Source organism: Bubalus kerabau, chromosome 2 (assembly GCF_029407905.1).
Source record: "Bubalus kerabau isolate K-KA32 ecotype Philippines breed swamp buffalo chromosome 2, PCC_UOA_SB_1v2, whole genome shotgun sequence".
Lineage (NCBI taxonomy): Eukaryota > Metazoa > Chordata > Mammalia > Artiodactyla > Bovidae > Bubalus > Bubalus kerabau.
In genome coordinates, this window is record NC_073625.1 from 72558472 (window position 1) to 72583554 (window position 25083).

A 25083-nucleotide genomic window follows, 5' to 3' on the forward strand; every position below is an offset into this window, starting at 1 on the left:
CTACACTGTGATTTTAAGACTATGGAAATTCAGAGGTAAAGCAGGACAATAGATATACCCCTCTGCCTCCAATATTTTTCCTTTAATTATGTACATACAAATGGATACCCTACTAGAAAATGTCCTGGGAAATATTCTTTTCAGTTAACATTACCTAAAGTTGATGAGGTACTTTAAACACATATCTCATAATATAAATCCAGTTGATATCAGAAAATTGCAAGAAATTAAAATATTTGCAAGTTTAGCACAAAGGTAAAGTTACAATTTGGATATTTTCATATTGAAATCTTTATTTTTGAAGCATAATGGCAAAAATTTTGAATTTGTACTCATGAATTAGATAAAGTATCCAGATTCTTCATTGTCAGCAATGGATCATACAATTATTTTCATTATTAGTAGCTAAACAGTAGTGAATCCCTAAAATGATGTGATTTTTCTCTTTCTCATACATTGTGCTTTTTGAACAGCAAGGTTCAATGAACAAATATTACAGACTGGAATTGTAAATATCACATTCCAGAAGAATATGAATAAAGTAGTGAGTTATAAGATTTTTTTGAGAAGAAATACATTTGAATAAAATAGAAGAACACTCAAATATTTAAGCACTGAAGCTATCTGCAGTTGAACTGACAAAACCCAGTCACTGTTACACCAGAGAAATTATATGCATAGATACTCATGAATGATATTATCTCTAACAATTAAAAACTCTCAAGATATGTTAATATGAGATATGATTTCTTTTTAGGGAAAAGACTGAGTTTAACATAAAAGCCTGTCATTATGTCTTTCAAGTCTTCAGGCATACAAAATAGAGTGACTAAGAAGGACATTTTTAGAATATATTTAATTGGTACATAAAATACCATGAACTTTTCCCCTCCACTTAACTATCTCACTTTATTCTTTAGATCAGTAGCTCCAGAAACAATTCTGATTGTCACAGCTGAAGTGGGGGTGCTTTGGGCATCTACAAGGCAGAGGTCAGAGATGCTGATAAATATTCTATAACACACAAGAAAGCTTCCCATAACAAAGCATGATCCAACCCAAAATGCCAATAGAACCATGACTGAAAACTTTGCTATCTGCACAAAATATCTTGCACTATGCCTGATACACAAAATACCTTGCACTATGCCAGAAAAAGTTAATAAACTCCTTATTCCCTTCTATTTCTAAAAATGTCCCCACTGTACCCCAAAACAGTTATTAAATGGTGAAACTTGTTATTTGCCTGCTAAAGAGTCTGAAACTGAAATGCAGGTATCCAGCAATCTATGACGATGTGTATGCCACCTGACATAGGATCTCAGGATCATTTTTTGGTGGTATCGGTATCAGTTCAGTCACTCAGTAGCTTCCGACTCTTGGCGACCTCTGGACCGCAGCACGCCAGGCCTCCCTGTCCATCACCAACTCCCAGAGTTTACCCAAGCTCATGTCCATTGAGTTGGTGATGCCATCCAGCCATTTCATCCTCTGTCATCCCCTTCTCCCCCTGCCTTCAATCTTTCCCAGCATCAGGGTCTTTTCAAATGAGGGAGTTCTTCGCATCAGGTGGCCAAAGTATTGGAGTTTCAGCTTCAACATCAGTCCTTCAAATGAACACTCAGGACTGGCTTCCTTTAGGATGGACTGGTTGGATCTCCTTGCAATTTTGGTGGTAACAGTCCCTAAATCAATTTAGAAAGCCAGAAACCTAGATCTTTCTTTTTTCTTCCTTGAGATGTACAATTCATTACCAAATTCCATAGCTTTTACTTCATAACTATTTCTCCATTCCATCCACCTCTTTCTAACTCTATTACTACCACCTTGGGCAAGTTATGCAACAGCAATCACCGGAAATAATGCCTTGCTTTTTTCCCATTCCAACCTTACAAAGCAACCAGAATGCTTAAAAACTAATCTGATTATAGCACATTTAGCGCAAAAGCCTTCAATAGGGTCTCATTGCTCTTAGAGCAAAATCCCTAACATAGCCTTGCTAAGTAATTCTTTGGTGTTTTCTCATATTCCTTACCCCCTCTCCCACCTTTCTAACTTAGCTATGTAGGTCTTCTTCTCATTCTTGAGTGACCTTTGCTCCTTATTACTTCTGGTCCTGTTTATGCTATACCCTGAGATCCACCTATTTTAAATTCCTACTCATCTCAGCCCTTAGCTAAAACAAACAAACAAAAAAAATATTTCTTCAAGGAGCTACCTTAAATTTGATACTAAATCTTATCAGAATGCTACTATGTTCTCACAGAGACCTAAACTTTTCTTCTACAGCATTTAACTATAGTCTTAAACTATAAATTTGTGATTATTCTATAGATGTCTGTTTCTTAAAATAGCCTGTAAGTTCTATGAGGGCAAGTATTTAACTATTTTGTTTTCCATCATTTCTCTAGAACTTATCGAGTTGAGGACACTATTTACATTGCATTCAAATATCTGTTGAAAGAGTGAACAAATGACAATAATGTCCCCAGTTGAAGGCACTTTCTTCCACCCATACCTTTAAAAATCCACTTTTTAAATTCTGCTGATACTATAGATATTTGTGTATATCTCTCTTTATCAATAAGCTCCATAAAAGCAGGCTGACTATCTATGCACTCACTGTGTCTAGTGTATTGTTTTATACACAGAAGGTGCTCCAAAATTTGTTTAGTTGAAAATCTGGGACCCTTATCTTCAAACAGGATAAGTCATGGAGGGTCAGCATTAAAGTACTTGATGGCATAATAATAAAACTACTCAACTGACAGTTAAATAACTTTGGATCAGATTCTATGCAAAATTAATCAGATATATCCTGCATAAATCACATAACCTTTTACATCTCAATTTAATGAAGATCCATCAACGTTAGGCAACTATGTGTCAGATCATACTCTAGAAACCTTCCCAGCAACTCTGTATAAGAGTTCAATATGCCAATTTTGTAGAGGGAGAAATATGAAGGTTAAGTAATTTTCTTAAGATCATGTATCAGGTAAGACATGAAAGATTGGCACTCAGGTCTGTCCAGCTCTTTTAATTCTTGCTGTTTTTGGAATACTGCATGACTTGTTTGTTTAAATTTAAAAAAAAAAAGTTAAACCTTCAGTTCAGTTGCTCAGTCGTGTCTGACTCTGAGACCCCACAGACTGCAGCACGCCAGGCTTCACTGTCCATCAACAAATCCCAGAGCTTGCTCAAACACATGTCCATCGAGTTGGATGGTGATGGTTGGTGCCATCCAACCATCTCATCCTCTGTCGTCCCCTTCTCCTCCTTATTAAACCTTATTCTAATGTAAATTTGGTTCTAAAATCTTTTGGCTCCATGACATAAACAAAATAACTTTCAATGAAAAATTATTTACAAGGCAGCCCACTGAATGAGAGAAAATATGTGCAAATTATATTTCTGATAAGGGGTTATTATCCAAGAAACTCATACAACTCGATAGCAAAAAAACCAAATAATCTGATTTGAAAAATGAGTAGAGAATCTGACTAGACATTTTTCCAAGAAGACATATAGATGGCCAACAGTGACATGAAAAGATGCTCAACATCACTAACCCTGAAGGAAATGCAAATCAAAAGCACAATAGGATATCACCTCACATATATTAGAATAGCTATAATTAAAAAGACAATAGGGACTTCTCTGTGGCTAAGAGTATACATTCCCAATGCACGGGGCCTGGGTTCAATCCTTCGTTAGGAAACTAGATTCTACATGCTGCAACTAAGAGTTCACAGGCCACAACTAAAGATTCTGCATACTGCAACTAAGACTCCATGCAGCCATATAAATAAGTAAATATTAAATAAACAAACAAAAAACAAGAAATAGGAATGTTGGCAAGGATGTGGAGAAAATAGCATACTTTGTGTATTAGTGAGAATGTAAATGTGTGAGGCCACTATGGAAAACAATATGAGGTCCTCAAAAAATTAAAAATAAAACTTCCATATGATCCAGCAGTTCCACTCTTGGGTATTCACCCAAAGCAAACAAAAACACTAATTTATATATATATATATACATATATATATATACACACACACCCTATGTTCATTGCAGAATTATTTACAATAATCAAGACTTAGAAAAAATCTAAATGTCCATTACTGGATGAATGGATAAAGAAATATAAAGTAATTAGCTAAATAAATACATATATACACAATGGAATACTATAAAGCCATAAAAAGAAGGATATCCCGTAATTTGAGATGACATGGATGGACCTTGAAGGTATTATGCTAACTGAAATAAGTCAGGCAGAGGAAGAAAAATACCATATGACCTCACTTATATGTGGAATTTAAAAAAAGAAATAAAAAACAGGTTTATAGATACAGAGAACAGATTGATGATTGCCTAAGCTGAGGGTGAGGGGGAGGTGGAATGGATGAAAGAGGTCAAAAGTTATAAATTCCAAGTTATAGTAAATACATAAATTTTATAATGGAAGATACAATGTACAATAGCGGGAATATATTTACTAATATACTACTGCATTATTGAAAGTTGCTAAGAGAGTAAATCTTAGTTCTCATCACCAGGAAAAAAAATTCTAACTATATATGGTGATGGATTACTAGACTTATTGTGCTGATCACTTTGCAATGTATATAAATATAGAATCATTATATTGCACACCTAACTAATTATACCTTAACTGAAAAGACATTATTTAAATGAATATTCTGTATATTAATATATGAAATTAACATGCATACATAATTATTCTGTGTCACATATGGGCATGTTTTACACACATAAAAAAGGTTTTGGGGGAGGGAATGACTCATGTTATATTTTATTTTCTCATTAAAAAAGAACAATGTCCAAAGAGCCAATTCCATCTCTGCAAAATGATGTGATGTAACCTTTTAAGATAACTACTATGAATGTCAAATGTATACAACCAAGTATCAAATGTATATGTTCAGTTTGCTACACATTATAAAAACAACTCTGACCTCAGTTCTTTCATAAGTAAAAAAGAGACATAATCCTTGACTAGTATTCAATATCTCAACAATCCAGTACAGAAATTATGTAACTTATCATTATTTCCAATAAGCCTATATCAGGTCAAATTTACTTATTATCAATTATATTTATTCATTTAGTATTTATTCAATGGGGGGGAATAAAAAGCCTAAGTAAAAACACAAGCTGCTGCTGCTGCTAAGTTGCTTCAGTCGTGTCCGACTCTGTGAGACACCACAGACGGCAGCCCACCAGGCTCCCCTGTCCGTGGGATTCTCCAGGCAAGAACACTGGAGTGGGTTGCCATTTCTTTCTCCAGTGCATGAAAGTGAAAAGTGAAAGTGAAGTCGCTCAGTTGTGTCCGACTCTTTGCGACCCCATGAACTGCAGCCCACCAGAATCCTCCATCCATGGGATTTTTCAGGCAAGAGTACTGGAGTGGGGTGCCATCGGAACACCCCTCAATCTCTTTATGAATTATCTAAAAAGAACACTGTTTGAAATGGCTCTTCTGTCATCCACAACGTCAACTTCTTAAAAGTACCTTTTAACATGCCATATCTATCAGTTTTAATTGTGCACTGCTCTAAATTTTCTCCTAATAACACTGACCCACAAAATAAATGTCCTACAGCTAAAGCTAACTTTAACAACTGTTTAAATATTTTCCTACTCTCATATTTTGTTATAAAGCAATTACTCAGCTACATTTTGTCTTATACTTATTTTAGTATTTTCTATAGGTGTGTTTATACTGGCATATTATTTATCAAGTCGAGAGTATAACAGTTTAAAAACAATTAAAATGCTCATGGTGTTTTAATCAGTTTTTCAAACTTTATGTAAGATATTAATAGGTAGTAATTTTTAATTAATACAAAATCTTTTAAAAAATGAAATAAAAAGAAGCATATTGGATTTTAAATTGTTGAAATAAGGTTCAGAGGACACCAGTTGCTGTATAATGTAACTATTCTAGTGATGACCCTAACGTTTGGAATATATAGAAATGATTTGTGAATCTGTAACAAAGGTCCGTCTAGTCAAGGCTATGGTTTTTCCTGTGGTCATGTATGGATGTGAGAGTTGGACTGTGAAGAAGGCTGAGCGCCGAAGAATTGATGCTTTTGAACTGTGGTGTTGGAGAAGACTCTTGAGAGTCCCTTGGACTGCTAGGAGATCCAACCAGTCTGTTCTGAAGGAGATCAGCCCTGGGATTTCTTTGGAGGGAATGATGCTGAAGGTGAAACTCCAGTACTTTGGCCACCTCATGCGAAGAGTTGACTCATTGGAAAAGAATCTGATGCTGGGAGGGATTGTGGGCAGGAGGAGAAGGGGAAGACAGAGGATGAGATGGCTGGATAGCATCACTGACTCGATGGACGTGAATCTGAGTGAACTCCGGGAGTTGGTGAGGGACAGGGAGGCCTGGCGTGCTGCGATTCATGGGATCGCGAAGAGTCAGACACGACTGAGCGACTGAACTGAACTGAACTGAAGGATGAATACTGTTCAGCATCATTATTCATTCTGTGTATACCTATGAAATATTTAAAATGATAGCAAGCAAATAATAAAACTTGATACATATGGATGCACTGAAAAGCCACTTTTCAATTATCTTCCGTATTTAATTTATCCAGGTTTATCACAAGAAATGGGTATCCTTTGTGTCAAACATGGAGAAGGAAATGGCAACCCACTCCAGTGTTCTTGCCTGGAGAATCTCAGGGACGGGGGAGCCTGGGGGACTGCCATCTATGGGGTCACACAGAGTCAGACACGACTGAAGCGACTTAGCAGCAGCAGCAGCAATGTCAAACAGTCTAAAATCATTCTCTTTATGATTATTCTCTCTTAAACAATGAGTTACCTCAATCATTTATGTCCTAGTAATTCTGGATAAAACAGAATAAATACATCAATGTAAATTAACTCAGGATTTTTTTACATTATTCACAATATCACAACATAATTTCACATCTTAAAGTTGTGTAAGATTGTTGGTAATGAATTTAATGTTTTAAAATGAGCTACCTATAAATGACTAGAGCAAAAGACTCATCTACTTTTTCAAATTTCATTCTCAGGCTGAGTAATGCAGATGCTGTAGATTCACACAATTCAGTTCCATCTTTCCAGGTTGCTGTCATTATTTCAGAATGTAGGTTTCTAAAGATGGTTACTAAGTCATCCATCTATATAATTGAGCAATGAGAAAAATGTATCCACTGTTATGTAGATGAATAAATTCCAGTAAAGCTCATAAACACAATGGAAGATCCATGATGTGCTGTTTACTAGTGTGGTGCTGTGTCATTATTTGTCACAGAATCATAGTATGTACCAATTATTTCTTGTACCTGACTGCTCTACTTATTTCTTCAAATGCTTGGCAAAAAAAAAAAGTAAGAGAGTGTTTCAAGTTCTCTATAGGAAGGTTATGTGGAGAATTGCTTTTTCTTTTGAATAAATTTCAAGATTTATATCAATTTGTGTGAAATAACTGAAAGCAACCCAAAACCTTCATGAGTAAATGAAAGAAATCTAAGGGAATGTCACATCTTCAGCAGTCATTAGGGTTAAAATGGCTATCTCTGAAAGGCTATAAGAACACAAGAGGCTCTTTACTTTATCCTTTCTACCAAAAAAAAGGAAAAGAATCATAGGCCATAATGCTACTGAGTCTCAATCAAATCAAATACCATTAAAAAAAAAAAAAAAAAAACCAGCAGGAGTGGAGCTCAGCATCCTATTTATGCCACCGGATCAGAACAGTTAGGAGAGGGGAAGCCATTCTCACAAATCATTCTCTTGTTAAATTCTGTAGTGGGACTTCATTAAACCTCTTGGCTCTTAGCACTCCACTTTCAGCCTGTTCACAAAGAGCTCAGCTGGCAATACTGACTCTTTAAAAGTCTTCAATCACACATTGTCTTTGGGGGTTTTCTTCTTATAACCACAAATCATTTCTTTCTCATTAGCTCCTCAAATCTTCAGATAAATTTTCTTAAAACATTATTTTTAACTACAAAGCAACCAACAGCAACAACACAAAAAGCCACAACAAATCCCATAAGGGGGGTATTCTGAATAAGTTTTGAGTTCAACATTAAGAGTAGCAATACATATAATAGGAGGTGGTAAATATATATATATATATATATATATATATATATATATATATAAAATGTGTGTGTGTGTGTGTGTGTGTGTATCCCATTCCCTGAAGCCCTGAAGTGCTGTTTACTCTAGTACCACTGACTTTACTGGGCCTTCTTTACTACTCCTTCAGGATGAGCCCCCGGAGAGACAGCTCAGAGGTGGCCTTAACCCGCAGTGCCGGTGTGAGGCTCCCGGCCAGCTCAGTCAAATTAGGCCCGAAGCTGGAGCGATACCACTCAGCCATACAGAGATCAGAGTCTGTCAAGTGTGCAAGCCCGTCCCGCACTGAGTTCCTCGTGGCTCCTGTGGATGTCGCCAGCAAGCGCCACCTCTTCGAGAAAGAGCTGGTGGGCCAGAGCCGAGAGGGCCCAGCTTCCAGCCGCAAGGAGAACTTGCAGCTCTCAGGGGTAGTGACGTCGCGGCTCAACCTATGGATCAGCAGGACCCAGGAGTCAGCACAGCAGGGCCTGCAGAACCAGGAGACGCAGAGAGAGTCAGCAGCTGGCAGGAGGCCCCAGTGGAAGAAGAAGCCAGAGCCCCCACTGGGTGCCGAGGTGTGAGGAGCCAGTCTCAGGCCAGCAGCTGTGCCAGTTGCCTCTCCTGCCCGCTTTCCGCCTTGGACCTGGGAGGACGCTGGCCGGCATCTTCCCCACACCCCTGTGGGGGCAGGCGTGCCCTGTGCCTTGTCTGGCTGCGGGCACTGCGTGTCTGCACACAGCCTCGCCACTCTGTCCACACCGACTCCTGCTCTTCCTCCTCCTCTGGGGCTGTCATCTCCGTGCACCTCTCTGCCACATGTCATGAAGAATCATTCCCAAAGGAACAGCCTGCCATCTCTTGTCAGAGTGTGGCACACATATCTCATACATATCAAGCTTCTTAAATTCATCAGGTAAAACTTTGAGGGCCTCATAATATGTGTTTCCTCAAAATGTTGAACTCACAGTTATTTTTTTTAATCTGAAATACTTTATTTACCATTTCAAGTAGTGAACTCACAGTCCTTAACTACAGTCTTGGATTATAGCAAACCTGACCTGAACCTGCAGAAAAGGCCCTCTGACACTGTTAGTTTTGGATCTGACTCAAATAACCACCTTATTGGTTGGAAACAATGCACTATTATACTGCCAGCTTTTCCGAAATCAGCAATTTAAGCAAAGTGTTCCAACAAATGATTTAAATGAAGTCAACATCAAAGAAAGGGAATTCAGAACTGAAGGGTCCAGTTTTTTCTCTCTTACTTCTTTTCTCTTTAGATATTATACCAGCTCTAAAAAGCAATATGACTCTTAAACTCAATCAGATCTCATATGCTGATAAAAAGCTAAACATGGTGAAGCCTGTTTATGGGAACCACAAACTTACAAAAGGCCTTCTTTCCCCTAGAGTTTGTTTTTGAATGCAAGTTTATAGAAGTTTATCCCTCACTGCTGGCAATAAAATCCACAATCAACTACATTGTTTTATTTCTACTCAAATTTTAATTTTACATCCTGAAATAATTATATAGTGGTCCATAAAAAAAAAAAGGCCAGACATACAACATGTGATATTGTGTAAGATTCACATGCGGTTTGGTAATCTTCAAAGCTGTTATTTCACATCTTAGAAAAGGTTCAATGCACAAATGTGCATTTGTTTTAAATGTGTACGTCTGATCCATTTTTGAGACTGTTAAAGTTTTAAATTATATAGTAGTTATTACTGGAGACCATCTATCAAATGATTTTTAACTCTAATTAACTCAATTGTTCCAATATATGGATTATAACTATGGAAGAAGCAATGAATGAATTGAGTATTCTTTATTTCAGCAGGAAATTTAGCAGCATTGAACATATTAGGAGGGAAAATAATTATGTTTAAAGATCAAAGGGAGTCATGTTAATTATGGATCTGTTTAAAAAAAACTGGGTCTCAAATGTACATCAAATACACACAATTAATAAAAACAAAAAACATTTTAATCTAAATGTAGAATTTTTTGTGTGTACCTAACTTATTTTCTGTTTCCTGAAGCAACTAGAATAAGAATTGACATTTTTTTTAAAACCACAGTTACAGAAGACTTGATGGTCATCGTTTACTTAAAAGTGTTTATCGTATATCTGTGTAAAGTGATGGAGGCGCACATATGACTCTGACCTTCATCTCTTCATACAGCCAGTGACAGGCACCTAAAGGGCACGAAAGCTACAGGTAGTCCTGATTCTGACACATATGAAGACACATCGCTGGAATGACCTCTTTCTCTTTCTACACATTCTTCATAGCATCTTTCTTGCTTCTGTTATTGAGCATTTCAGTGCTTCACAGTGTGCTACCATTTCATATTAGCTCATTAATTTCCACAAAGTCCTATGAGGAAGATATTCTCACTCCCATTTTACAGACGAGAAACCTAAGAATCAGAGATTTCACTTCTTCTATATTCAGCTTTTGAATCCATATGTGTGTCAGAAAAGAGTGTGTTGTTAGTTCTACCCCACAGAATTTTCCTAAAGCAGCAGCAAAAATATCTCCCTAAAACACAGTCCAACAAATATTGAGGACTGATTTTGACAGACCGGCCTCAGTATTAAAGAACCACAGAAAATTATAATTGCATAAAAGCAAAACAATGACCAAACTATGCATCAATCAGCTATAAAACACTTTCAAATTTCTATGGTCAAAATAAATATTACTGGGACTGTAATGGGTTTTAAGGTGTTTTGGAAGAAGATGAGAAAAATAATCATAACAACCACCACTTTTGCATAAGGACTTCATAACCCATAAACCACTTTTTTTAAATATAAATTTATTTATTTATTTGGAGGCTAATTACTTTACAATATTGTATTGGTTTTGGCATACATCAACATGAATCCACCATGGGTGTACACATGTTTCCCATCCTGCATGCCCCTCCCAACCTCCTTCCCCATACCATCCTTCAGGGTCATCCCAGGGCACCAGCCCCAAGCATCCTGTATTATGCATCGAACCTGTACTGGCGATTCCTTTCATATATGATATTATACATGTTTCAATGCCATTGTCCCTAATCATCCCCCCCCACCTCCCACAGAGTCCAAAAGACTGTTCTATACATCTGTGCCTCTTTTGCTGTCTCACATACAGGGTTACCATTACCATCTTTCTAAATTCCATATATATGCGTTAGTATACTGTATTGGTGTTTTCTTTCTGGCTTACTTCGTTCTGTATAATAGGCTCCAGTTTCATCCACCTGATTAGAACTGATTCAAATGTATTCTTTTTAATGGCTGAGTAATACTCCATTGTGTATATGGACCACAGCTTTCTTATCCATTCATCTGCTGATGGACATCTAGGTTGCTTCCATGTCCTGGCTATTATAAACAGTGCTGTGATGAACATTGGGGTACACGTGTCTCTTTCAATTCTGGTTTCCTTGGTGTATATGCTCAGCAGTGGGATTGCTGGATCATAAGGCAGTTCTATTTCCAGTTGTTTAAGGAATCTCCACACTGTTCTCCATAGTGGCTGTACTAATTTGCATTCCCACCAACAGTGTAAGAGGGTTCCCTTTTCTCCACACCCTCTCCAGCATTTATTGCTTGTAGATTTTAGGATAGCAGCCATTCTGACTGGCATGAAATGGTACCTCATAGTGGTTTTGATTTGCATTTCTCTGATAATGAGTGATGTTGAGCATCTTTTCATGTGTTCGTTAGCCATCTGTATGTCTTCTTTGGAGAAATGTCTGTTTTGTTCTTTGGCCCACTTTTTGATTGGGTTGTTTATTTTTCTGGAATTGAGCTTCAGGAGTTGCTTGTATATTTTTGAGATTAGTTCTTTGTCAGTTGCTTCATTTGCTATTATTTTCTCCCATTCTGAAGGCTGTCTTTTCACCTTGCTTACAGTTTCCTTTGTTGTGCAAAAGCTTTTAACCATAAACCACTTTTATGAGACTGCTTTTATTTTCTTAATTGTTTTTTAAAACTTTCTATCATGTTTGATGTTTACAGTCTACGTACATTCACTTTCTTTTCAACAGATGAGAACACTGACTCAAAGAAGTTAACTGATTTGAGGGGCAGTCCTTGATTGGCTCAGACAGAAAATGGTACATGAACATCAATGATGTTCCTAAGAATGCAATAAGCAATGAGACTAAGAAGGCAAAGTAAACAAAGTGTACCTGCAAGGAAGATATTAAGCAGAAGATATTAAGAAGAGGTGGCAGGAATACATAGAAGACTACATAAAAAAGATCTTCATGACCAAGATAATCATGATGGTGTGATCACTCACCTAGAGCCAGACATACTGGAATGTGAAGTCAAGTGGACCTTAGAAAGCATCACTATGAACAAAACTAGTGGAGGTGATGGAATTCCAGTTGAGCTATTTCAAATCCTGAATGATGATGCTGTGAAAGTGCTGCACTCAATCTGCCAGCAAATTTGGAAAACTCAGCAGTGGCCACAGGACTGGAAAAGGTCAGTTATCATTCCAATCCCAAAGAAAGGCAATGCCAAAGAATGCTCAAACTACCGCACAATTGCACTCATCCCACACACTAGTAAAGTAATGCTCAAAATTATCCAAGCCAGGCTTCAGCAATACGTGAACCGTGAACTTTCAGATGTTCAAGCTGGTTTTAGAAAAGGCAGAGGAACCATAGATCAAATTGCCAACATCTGCTGGATCATCGAAAAAGCAAGAGAGTTCCCAAAAAACATCTATTTCTGCTTTATTGACTATGCCAAAGCCTTTGACTGTGTGGATCACAATAAATTGTGGAAAATTCTGAAAGAGATGGGAATAACAGACCACCTGACCTGCCTCTTGAGAAACCTGTATGCAGTTCAGGAAGCAACAATTAGAACTGGACATGGAACAACAGCCTGGTTCCAAACAGGAAAAGGAGTATGTCAAGGCTGCATATTGTCACCCTGCTTATTTAACTTATATGCAGAGTACATCATGAGAAACACTGGGTTGGAAGAAGCACAAGCTGGAATCAAGATTGCTGGGAGAAATATCAATAACCTCAGATATGCAGATGACACCACCTTTATGGCAGAAAGTGAAAAGGAACTAAAAAGCCTCTTGATGAAAGTGAAAGGAGAGTGAAAAAGTTGTCTTAAAGCTCAACATTCAGAAAACAAAGATCATGGTATCTGGTCCCATCACTTCATGGGAAATGGATGGGGAAACGGTGGAAACAGTGTCAGACTTGACTTTTTTGGGCTCGAAAATCACTGCAGATGGTGACTGCAGCCATGAAATTAAAAGATGCTTACTCCTTGGAAGAAAAGTTATGACCAACCTAGATAGCATATTAAAAAGCAGAGACATTACTTTGCCAACAAAGGTCCATCTAGTCAAGGCTATGGTTTTTCCAGTGGTCATGTATGGATATGAGAGTTGGACTGTGAAGAAGGCTGAGAGCTGAAGAATTGATGCTTTTGAACTGTGGTGTTGGAGAAGACTCTTGAGAGTCCCTTGGACTACAAGGAGATCCAACCAGTCCATTCTGAAGGAGATCAGCCCTGGGATTTCTTTACAAGGACTGATGCTAAAGCTGAAACTCCAGTACTTTGGCCACCTCATGTGAAGAGCTGACTCATTGGAAAAGACTCTGATGCTGGGAGGGATTGGGGGTGGGAGGAGAAGGGGACGACAGAGGATGAGATGGTTCGATGGCATCACTGACTTGATGGACGTGAGTTTGAGTGAACTCCAGGAGCTGGTGATGGACAGGGAGGCCTGGAGTGCTGCGATTCTTGGGGTTGCAGAGTCGGACACGACCGAGCGACTGAACTGAACTGAACTGAACCTGCAAGGAACTCACAGTCAACTGAGCAGATATTGAAATGCAATAAGGGTGGCAACAGAATCCAATGCATCCATGGTCACATATCCCTAGCCTGATACTGGGGTGAGGATTGTCTACAGAGCTTTCTGGAACATGCCTATCTAAGCTGCCTTCAAGGACAGGAGTAGTTACAGAAGAATTACGGAAGTAATTACAGATAGAAGATGTAGAAGATAGGTCAATGGGGGCAGGGCATTTTAGACCAAGACTTAGGAAAAGAAAAGCCCAGACATAATGGACATGGTGACATTTACATGAAAAAAAATGTAAACAATATACTACTACTACCCTGAAGGCAGGAACCAGAGAGGACTAAGTAGCTAGGGGGAGCAGGATTGAAGTATTTTGAATCCTATCATTAGAGATGGGAAGCATGACTATGTTTTATGGATGGAACTAATATAACTCAATCTGTGTTTCACGTCAACATACCTGTTGTGTGGAAGATGGATTCTATGAGACAAGATGGAGGCACAGAAACTGGTTAGATGTTAATAGTTTCACTGGGCAAGAGATAATAAAGCAGTGATAAGAAGATACAAAAGGTGTTGAGAGATATTTAAAAAGCAAAATAAATAAGATTTTAAGGTGACTGACATTTGAGATATGGAAGAGTAAAGCATGACCCCACCAACACCTAAGCTGCCTACTACTGTGTATCTGCATGTTGCATTACCACCAGCTGAAATGAAGAATATGGAAAAATTCAGCTTCTTATGGCTCATCTGCACCTGTGTTCACTGCATAACTACTATTTCCTCTGAATTAATACTCCCACACTGGGTAAGGAGAATCTTAAAAGCTTAGACAAACCTGATAGTTCCTTCTTGTTTTACTGAAAATCATAACTATGGTTAAATTCCCAATTCATTGGGGTGTTAAATAGGAGTCAGTCATAGACTGTAGTGCCCAAGATATTTCAGCAAAGGTTTTCTGTTTTTGTTTTGAGGCACAGAGTTCACCAGCAGCAAAAAGAGGAGCTCTAGGAAACATTCCATCAGTAGCAATAAAGTCAGCAAAAAGACTGCACTGGTCTTTTTTTTTTTTTGCCATTGTGTCTCTCTGGTCCCAGTCAATCTTAGGCTTCAAGGCTCAGTGTTCCAGAGGCTGTCAGTGGATAATCAATTCTAACGAAGAAGCGCTCTGTTCCTTCATTGCATGGAAGGCAGAATACTTATGGGAAACATCAGACAAAATAATATTTCTTCAGGACAGAATAGAATGCACATCCTTGTGATGATTCATGTGAACTTTCCTATTGTATGCCAAGAATATATTTAAAGAGATAGCAACATCATTCATGATACCATATTTTAGAACTAAAAAAAAAATAATAAAATAATAAAACAGGTGATGAAATGGACAGAATGGAGCAATTTCACATCAAGGGAAGAAAAATGGACAAGCACTTATAGGAAAAGAGCTGGAGTTTCACAGAAATCCCATTTGTCTGGTTACAGAGCATCACCTGGTTTAGAGATGTGTGGCATCTGCCTTTTCTTTTAACAGAGCTATTGCTGAAAGGGCAGAAAAAGCAACTGTTTCTTAAGCTTCAAAGACTAACTGGTCCCTGTGAGAGGCCTGTGGAGAGTGCAGTGGGGTGTGAACTGAACGTCCAGCTTCCTGTGTCTGACTGGCCCAGTACTCAGGGCTACAGGGAAATGAAGGACTATATGTCTTTTAGTGCCTATTGTAAGAAAGACATACAAAATGGGATTAGATTTTCTTAATGGTTCAAGTCCGCAGAGATAACATGTGATTGCTTGGGAAATGGCTGGTATATGGAAGTTCTTTTTCATTTTGGTTTCCTGTGACAGGCACAGCAATGGGAATACGATCACTCTGGTGATAGAGAGTCACAAATTTACTTTGTCAATGAAATTGTGACAGTAATACGAGCTGCTTTATCTGTGAAGTAGCAAAGGGAGTGGAAAGATGAATAATGCCATCGACTTTACCCTGTTTAAGCATGAATATCACCGAACTAAAGAGCTGTAAAAAAATCTTAGGGCGGAGGACAAACTTGGAAATGGAAGAAATTTGGAGTTAAAACTCTTAAGGTTTTATCGACTATCTTTCTTTCAAGAGAGCATGCTTCAAATCGTGGAATTATTTAAAAAGCTATAGATATGATTGCCATCATAAATCCAAATTTTAAATATTTTGCCATTACTAGAAGTGCTAAATAAAGTTGTTTTTCTTCCCTTATTTTTCTGTAAGTGTTTTGAAGGGGCAACCATCATGATTTTCTAAAAGGCTACTTTCAACAAAGAAACAAATGTACCCATTTTTACATTAACTATGAATCTATTCAAAAATGAAAACAAGTAGGAAAACAGGTTGACCATCATGTGATTTCAAGAAGAATCTCAAGGCCCACCTGGCGCACATCTAATAAAGGCCTAATAGGTGTAGGTTAAGATAGTAAAATTATATAAAACAAACCCACAACCATTCTCAAAACACCAACCAGAGGCATATATTTCAGCAGTTTCAATGGCACACTGTTTAAAAACTTGGCTGGGTGCCTCTCTGCATCTATTCTGTTTCAGTTGGACTTTACATTTTATAGGTATGTCACAACCTATAAAATGGTTATATATACCACATTATATATCTATTTCCTTAAAAGATGGGGCCATTGTGCAATATGCAACACTAGTTTAGAAGATAATTCATTTCTACCATGACAACAATCTTAACACTTGTTGACATTAAAATGCAAATATAATAATGATTCAGTGACTGAACAACAACGTAATCAATCAAAATTGACACAATATTTCTTTAAAAAGATGCTTCAATTTGTTTGTGTATTTTAGGTTTACAAATAGAATTCTTGAGGAGGTGTGTAAATGTTATTACCGGATGGAGGGAAAATGGTGCATACAAACACAAGGCATAAATATAACAATATTGATGATTTACATTTATAGATAATAATATTTTGATTATTTCAGAAAATGACAGAATATCAAGTTTAGTTTGAATTTTCTGGTTAACTCAGAGTTAAATAGAAACACTTTTGTATTGCTATCATTCCAAACAGCATTACTTCATCATTTTTTATTGGTCATGTAATGGACATTAATAATTTTTCAATAGGTCAAATTACTACAGATCCTTTGAGTTGCTGAACATTTTTCCATGACAGTAACACCCCATTACACATGAAATGTAATCATTTTTGAAATCATTTCTATTCCCAAAGGGTCATAATTTTCATTAAATTATCTAGTTATTTTGCATAATCTCAACATTAAATCTAGCACTACCTTTGATGGCATTAACAAGATCCAGCACATTAAGTTTAAAAGTCAAAGTTTTTTTTTAATAAAAATATAATGATTTATATTTGAGAAGTTTTAATAATGTATTACATAATAAATTATTATGATTATATTACTTCAGATTTCTCATTTACAATTGCAAAGGGAGAACTGTCTAGAATTATCTGAACATTACTATTTTTCTTATGAAATAACTAATATTATTAAAATTAAACAATGAAGCTATCACTAACAATAACACTTGTATAGTACAATGCTCCTTACTTATAAAACACTTTGTAACACACAACATGTTAAGCTTTTTATATGTATAATCTAATTGAATACTTGAAAAATGCTGAAAGGTTGGTATTACTGTCCACTTTTTATACATGGAGCAACTAAGACTCAAGAAATGTAAATAACTTTTTCTAGGTCACACATTAGGTAAACGACAGAAATAAGATTCAACAACATTCTATCTGACTCCAATGTCTATAGTCTTCACTACACAATTCTTCGTAATGTACTTCTTCCAGCTCTGGTAATTCCCGAACTCTAGAGTAATTTTTAAAGCCCTTTATTCTTTCTGTAAGTTCATCCGATAACTTCTCATTACAAGGACTGATGAGCTTGCATGAAAACAAAAAATAAAAACAAGTTTCTGTGCCCCAACGAAGATCTATTAAATCAGGTTCTCCAAGGGACATGCCTAATAACCCAGATATTTAATAAGCTTCAGATAAGCTCAGATATATATGATGAGATATTTCAGATAAGCTCAGATAACAAACTTCATCTAAGTTTAGGAAACCCTGTCAAGCCCCAGGTTTTACTTTGCTCCTTTCAAACACAGACCACCAGGCAGTCGTCATAGATGACAAGCTCTTCAAATATGATTTAATGGAACCTACTGTTGGCACTCAGAATCAAAGTCACCAGAAGATGTTGAATTTCCCTTGGGACATCCCTGTGAAACTTCTACCACTCCAGTAGAATTCTCGTTGGAGTCCAAATGCCTATTTCAAATTGTAACAAGCATTATATAATGTATCTACTAGATGCCTAGTACCATGCTAAGCATTGAAGAGTGCATAATAGAAAAGTCAAAGAAATCACTAAGTTGAGATGGAATATTTAAGGAAATACACAGATAAGATCTCTAAAAAGAGCAGAATTGAGATTTCAAAGAAAAAAATCAAAAAAGCAAGTAATTCTCCAATCAGGGTTAATTTTAAAATGTTAGAACCAATCATAAGTGTACTGGGGGTGGAAAATCAAATGCTCATCCTTACTTAAGAAACTTTTTTCCCCCAAAACTTCTGCCTGGAGCACAAGGATCTATTGCCCAACATCAATTCTAAAAATTAAATATTTATTGCATTTGGAATGAGGAAAGGAAAAGGTTATTTTTAAGCTCATACTGACTCCAATAGTGCCTTGATTTGGGAGAATGGCATTGAAACATGTATAATATCATGTATGAAACAAGACACCAGTCCAGGTTCGATGCACGATACTGGATGCTTGGGGCTGGTGCACTGGGACGACCCAGAGGGAGGGTATGGGGAGGGAGGAGGGAGGAGGGTTCAGGATGGGGAACACAGGTATACCGGTGGTGGATTCATTTCGATATTTGGCAAAACTAATACGATTTTGTAAAGTTTAAAAAAAAAAAAAAGTGAACCACAAATAAAATACAGAAATCAAAAACAACTATGCTACAAAACTTCTTATAACTGTTTCCTGCTGTCAAATGAATTCATTTTTTCATTAGTTTCCTTTGCAGTAACTAGTGTTTTTCTTCATTTAATCTCAAGGAAAAAAAAATACATATACAGCTTTTCAAGTCACCCTTGAAAACTTTTCTTTGTTTCTATTCCTTAGTTATCTTTCGCTGTTGGTGATTATTTTACTTTCTTTCACATTTGTGCATATTATTCTAGCTTGTATTGTAATGCACATATTTTAATACTTGGATAAGATAATAACTTCTCAACAATATACCGATATTTCATAAATTTATTAAAAAAAAACCCTATGCAGTTGAAATAAGAACTTCTAAATTCCTTAAGTAGTTTTGGATTTGATCATTTCTACTCCAGTTTTCACTGAAATCCAGGCTTGGGAACACAAATTCCATATGGAAAACTTTCCAAATTTCCATATGGAAAACTTAAGGCTGAATTAACTTTGGAATTGAGTATAAGATTGCAGGAAGAAACTCTATTTTGATTTCAATGTCTACTATAGACACAGAAGAACAGCCATTATTTATAAAAGCATCAAATTCCCAAGATAAAGGACTTTATAAAGTGAAACATTTCTCTGACTAATGTAACAGACAGTCAAACTCCCTGTCACCATTGCCTGGAGATAGACACACCTTTTCATGTCTTGTATTCATCCTGGGCTACTTTCACTCCCTCTGGAGGGCTTTTGAACTCGAACTTGACATCTCTTACATTTATGCTTTTTCTAAATGCAAAAGGCTTTTTTTTCCTTACAGTTTTAGTCTTATGTGGAGTTCAAATCTAACTTAGATTAAAGAGAAGGAGTCTAGGCCTTAGAAATTCAATGTTTGTTCTTGATCTTTTCTCTTTTTTTTCTTTTGTTTTTATGAGGTTGAGCTGAAAACCCCAAAGTGGGACATAATGGCTTTAGAGACAGGAAGGAAATATTCTTTATTCTTTTTTTTTTTTTTTTCCTAGTGTAAAAAGCCCACAAGGCTCTTTTGTAGAAAGCCCACAGTAGAAGCACTCCCTCAAAAGGCACTTTTTTCTTCATAATAGCCTTAGAGGAGACAGTGCTCAGAAATGATGACAGAGCAAGTGTTGCTAATGTCATACTCAGAAACAAGCTAAGTGGTTTACGGCCAAAATCCCTTTTCACTCTATATACTTGTCAAAATATGGATTTTTTTTCATCAACACAAAGTTCTTTAAAGGTCACTGTCTCTCAAATTCCACAATGAATAATGTCCCTAAAAAAAAAAAAAAAAAGAAAGAAAGTTCTCAGATAAGACATAGTAAGAAATAGTCAGCATGACATCATGGAAGAAGGAAAAAGATATTATGAGAGTGAAAAAAACATATGAAATTATGGACTCAAAGGAGTTGACAGAACCATTTCTACATAGCAGTTACAGACATGAGTTTGATGTTCAACAACTTGTAGAATATGGCATCCATTATGGTTCACATCACACCAAATAATAAATCTTCATCAAAATTAGCGAGGTACAAACGTGATTCATTCATTCAACATTTATTGAGTGTCTGTTAAGTCACAGGCACTGTGTGCACAGAAAAAGACTGCTCTGTGGATGCATCTTATATTCTAGAAGGAAACAATCCTTTCACCTTTTTGTTCTGAACAGACACTTGAAAGTGCATGACCTAAAGGAACAGTAGATTTATTTCCACTTAAAGATCAAATTTTTTTGGCAATACCTGTCATTTAATTAAAGCTCTATGTTTGAAGACCCAGAGATTGAAGCACATTCTCTTCCTCTACCTGCCCAAGACGAAAAAGCTCTTGTACTTCCCCTGTAACAAACACTTAAAGGGTTCCCATAAGCAAAACAAAAATTTCCTTTAAATATGTTTGAAATAAAATATACATAGCACTATTTAAAGTCTATAATTTATACAAACTAATTTATCATATTCTAAAATATCAATGTTGTATCTCATATTATAAGTCAATCTCAAAAATGTTCGCTAGATCTTACCTTGGACCGTCAGAGTGGCTGATGCTTCAGCTTTTCCAACCATGTTTTCTGCAACACAAGTGTATGACCCCATGTCACCAGCTGTCACCTTCCGAATTTTCAAGGTATGATCATCTCTGATTTCATATCTAGTGACATAACAAAAGCAAGCACAGTTAAGTGAGCTTCTACTTGAAGAATCCCATCGTTACAATTGTGGCATATTTAGACATCAACTCACATGCAATATTTTCTTCAGAAAATTTAAAGCAAAAGGTAAATAATGTGGCAATCCTCTATGTAAGCATGCACATAGAAATGAGCATTTTTTTATATTCACAGGGGCAAAAATATTACACTACTTTTTAAAAATAAAGCTTATTTATTTTTAGTTGAAGGATAATTATTTTACAATATTGTATTGGTTTCTGCCAAACATCAACATGAATCAACCACAGGTATACCTATGTCTCCTCCCTCTTCAACCTCCCTCCCACGTCCCTCCTCATCCCACCCATCTAGGTTGTTACAGAGCCCCCTTTTGAGTTCCCTGAGTCATATAGCAAATTCCCATTGGCTATCTATTTTACATATGGTAATGTATGTTTCCATGTTACTCTCTCCATATATCCTACCCTTTCCCTCCTTCCCACTTATGCGTTCATAAGTCTGTTCTCTAGGTCTGTATCTCCATTGCTGCCCTGCAAATAGATTCATCAGTATCATCTTTCTAGATTTCATACATATGCATTAACATATGATATTCCATTAAGCTACTTTTTAACAGAATATTTTTGGGCAAAGTTGACACTTATTCAGTTCTTTCCCTAAGCTCCTGTACTCAGAGTAAAATTTAGGTGATCATTAAATAAATTCTTATTTATTTAAATAAATTATATGTCAGACTTTAAGTCTTCTGTAGGTTTGCTATTTTAAAATTCTTATAACAACTTATAAAGTATTACGCTCATCTCCATTTGGCAGATGAGAAAACTGAGACATAGGAAGGTAAGGTAAATTGGCTTTGTTCTTCAGCTATTTTAATGGCAGAGTTGGTATTTGTACCCAGACAGTCTCATGCTAGAATTCTCTTGCCTTGTCTCATTTTCCTTTTTCTTAAATTTTGAATGTCCCTTGAAATTTCACTTTAATCTTCTTTTTACTCTACATGAAATCCCTGAGTTAAACTATCCAGTAGGTTATATATTGATCGGCTACACAAATATTTCTAGCTCCTATTTTATGTAAGTTCAAATTCATTATATTGACTAGTAATTAGACATCATATCCCACAGACACCTACTATTTAATATGTTATATAAAATTTTCTTTTCTTACCCTAGCACATAAAACAACTCCCTCTCCTAACACAATCTACCTGTCTTCCTTCACCAGTTCCCTATATGTAACAAATCATTCAATTCATCAGTTTGGTCTTGATAATGGACCCCTATCCTATTTCCATCTTATCTCCCCATTCAGGCAATTCACATCTCTTATCTGGATAACAACCATGGTGACCCAGCCACTGGCCTCACCCCCACTGATGTGATAGCCCTAATGCTAAAAATTTTATTTTCTCTAACAAGCAATCGGGTTCATAGTAATGTCTCTCTTGGCTCATCAAGTACATGCCATATGATTAAAAATCCTTTAATCCATACAAAGTCTTGTGAATTCAGCCTCTCTGTCTCCAGCCTGATTTCCCATAACTTCTTGCCCCAGGCTCCACGTGCTGCCATGCTAACTTTCCACTACACAAAACTTTCTTAGATTTGTGTCTGTTTTATGATATCTCTTTTCCTAAATATTCTTCTCCTCTTTCTGTTTATCAAGTTGATATGTTTTTCAAGACATTGCTTCTCTGTCACTTCCCTTTGAGAACTCTCTCCTGATTTTCTGCTCCCACAGGTCTACCTTTATGCAATAAAAAGGTTTGCTATGTCACTCTGAATCTATCCATACATGTCTCCTTTGGTGAGTTCACTGACAACAGAAGCTTTATCGAAACCATTGCTGTAACCCGCAAACCTAATAGGGGCTCAAGGTATGTTTGGTGAATGAACGGCCACAGGAGAAATGACAGCCTCAAGACAGTGCCTGAAAGTTTCATTTCATTACCTCATTCCCTAAGGCTGGGAGTGTATCTCTGCTTCTAGGCAATTTAAGGATTTGACAGATACCAAGAAACTCTGACCTCTGCTACCATTCCCTGGTGATATTGTAGCTAAGGAAAAGGAAGTCTGCTTTTTAATTGGTTCATAGTTGTATCTATAATGCTGTACCTCCCTTCCCTACCTACTCCCATATAAGACATTGGTATTAACTGTAGTCTGTCTGGACAAAGAGAAAACTGTTTAAGGATTAGCACATCTTACAAGGGTTCCTGGGCATGTTGGGGTCATGAACGTACAGTTTTATCTGAAACTCTCCGAGAAAGCATGGCAACCTTCTGATTCTAATTATCTCTGTTACTGTGTCTGGCCCAAGGAGATCAAAGAGTCCAGAGAAAACCATTTTAGTGGCTTACATGTGAACAGTGGTCAGATGAGAACCACAGAAATTCCAGGTAGATGAATCCCATCATTAAATTCTCACTCATACCTGGACTTGGGCAGTTCCCCATCATCTTTCCTCCATCGTACGGTGGGCACGGGGTCACCTCGGGCCTCACATTTAAATTCCGCACTGTCATCCACAGTGACTGCCAAGTTACTAGGTCTCTTCACAAAGGACGGTCTCTCTAAAATTAGAAAAAGTCATCTCAAAAAAATATAGAAACTTAAAGCCATTTTGGATGTTATGGAAGAGCAGATTTAGAATTTAAACAAAGTATTCCACAGAGTTCCCCACTTCTCCTCTCTTGGTGTGGTGTTTCCTCCTATTTGTCTTTCTATGTCTCGGCTACTTTATTTAAGGCTGCTTTACTAATTTCATCTGTCTTTTTTCCATTCCCCAAATACTGGTTTACCTGCGAGAAGAAGCCATTTCTTTTTCCCTTGTTGTTGTTTAGTCGCTCAGTCATGTCTGACTCTTTGTGACCCTAAGGACACTAGCCCTTTGTCCATTCTCCAGGAAAGAATACTGGAATGGGTTGCCATTTCCTTCTCTAGAGGATTTTCCTCACCCAAGAATCAAACCCGCATCTCCTGCACTGGCAGGCAGATTGCTGCATAAACGTACTAAGTAATAATAAGAGATTCACTTTACAGTTAAGCCAGTCAAATAAAACTGTACTTACCTAACACAGTGAGCTCTGCTACTTCACTTTCACGCTCCCCAACCATGTTGGTACCAACACAAACATATTTGCCTGCATCACTTTTGCGGGTGTAAGTAATCATGAGCTTTCCTCCTCGTATCTTAAAAAAAAAATTTTCACATGAATATCATTAAAATTGCTTTAGTAATTTTTATATGATGGGGTCTTTGTAAGTGAAGTCAACTTTCTAAACATGCAAAGAAAGCCTAATTAAATAAAAAAGCTGATGTGTAGTATTTGCCATATTTATAGGTAATAACTTTAAACAGAATTTATTCCAAAGGTACCATATAAAAGAGGCAAAATATTTCCTTACCTACATTTCTTGTAACATTATTATATTCTGTATAACTAGAAATTTCTGTTTCCAGACGGGCTGGGTTCTTTCATATTATTTAATTAAAGGAAAACCAAAAAACTGCATGAGCAATTTGGTTAATAAGTGGAAAAAAGAAAAAGGAAAAATTTTTTTAATTCATGTATATTTGATTTATAATACTGTGTTAATTTCTGCTGTATAGCAAAATGATTCAGCTATAAATATATGTACATTCTTTTTTATATTCTTTTTCATTATGGTTTATCACAGGATATTAAATACAGTTCCCTATGCTATATAGTAGGACTGCACTGTTTGGGAAATTCTTAATACTATGTGACTATAATTAATATGCAAATACATATTAGCTATAAGTAATTTCAAGAACCATATTCTAGTATTACAAGATGTGGAAACAAAACTATTTCTCAGTACTTAACTTGCCAGAGTTGCTTTAAAGGAATATATCTTAATTTCCAAAACATTGCAGAAACTGACATG

General features: G+C 36.6%; 1 protein-coding gene across 1 annotated transcript in view; it reads right to left on the reverse strand.

Moving 5' to 3' along the window:
- The window catches only part of ROBO1 (roundabout guidance receptor 1), a 1262210-nt gene that overhangs the window by 100363 nt on the left and 1136764 nt on the right, over positions 1-25083 (reverse strand). Inside the window, exons 6-8 of the mRNA XM_055567829.1 lie at positions 24243-24363; positions 23606-23744; positions 21023-21150 (exon numbers count right to left, since the gene is read on the reverse strand). Coding sequence (XP_055423804.1) covers positions 21023-21150; positions 23606-23744; positions 24243-24363 — 388 coding nt within the window. The remainder of the gene's footprint in view (positions 1-21022; positions 21151-23605; positions 23745-24242; positions 24364-25083) is intronic.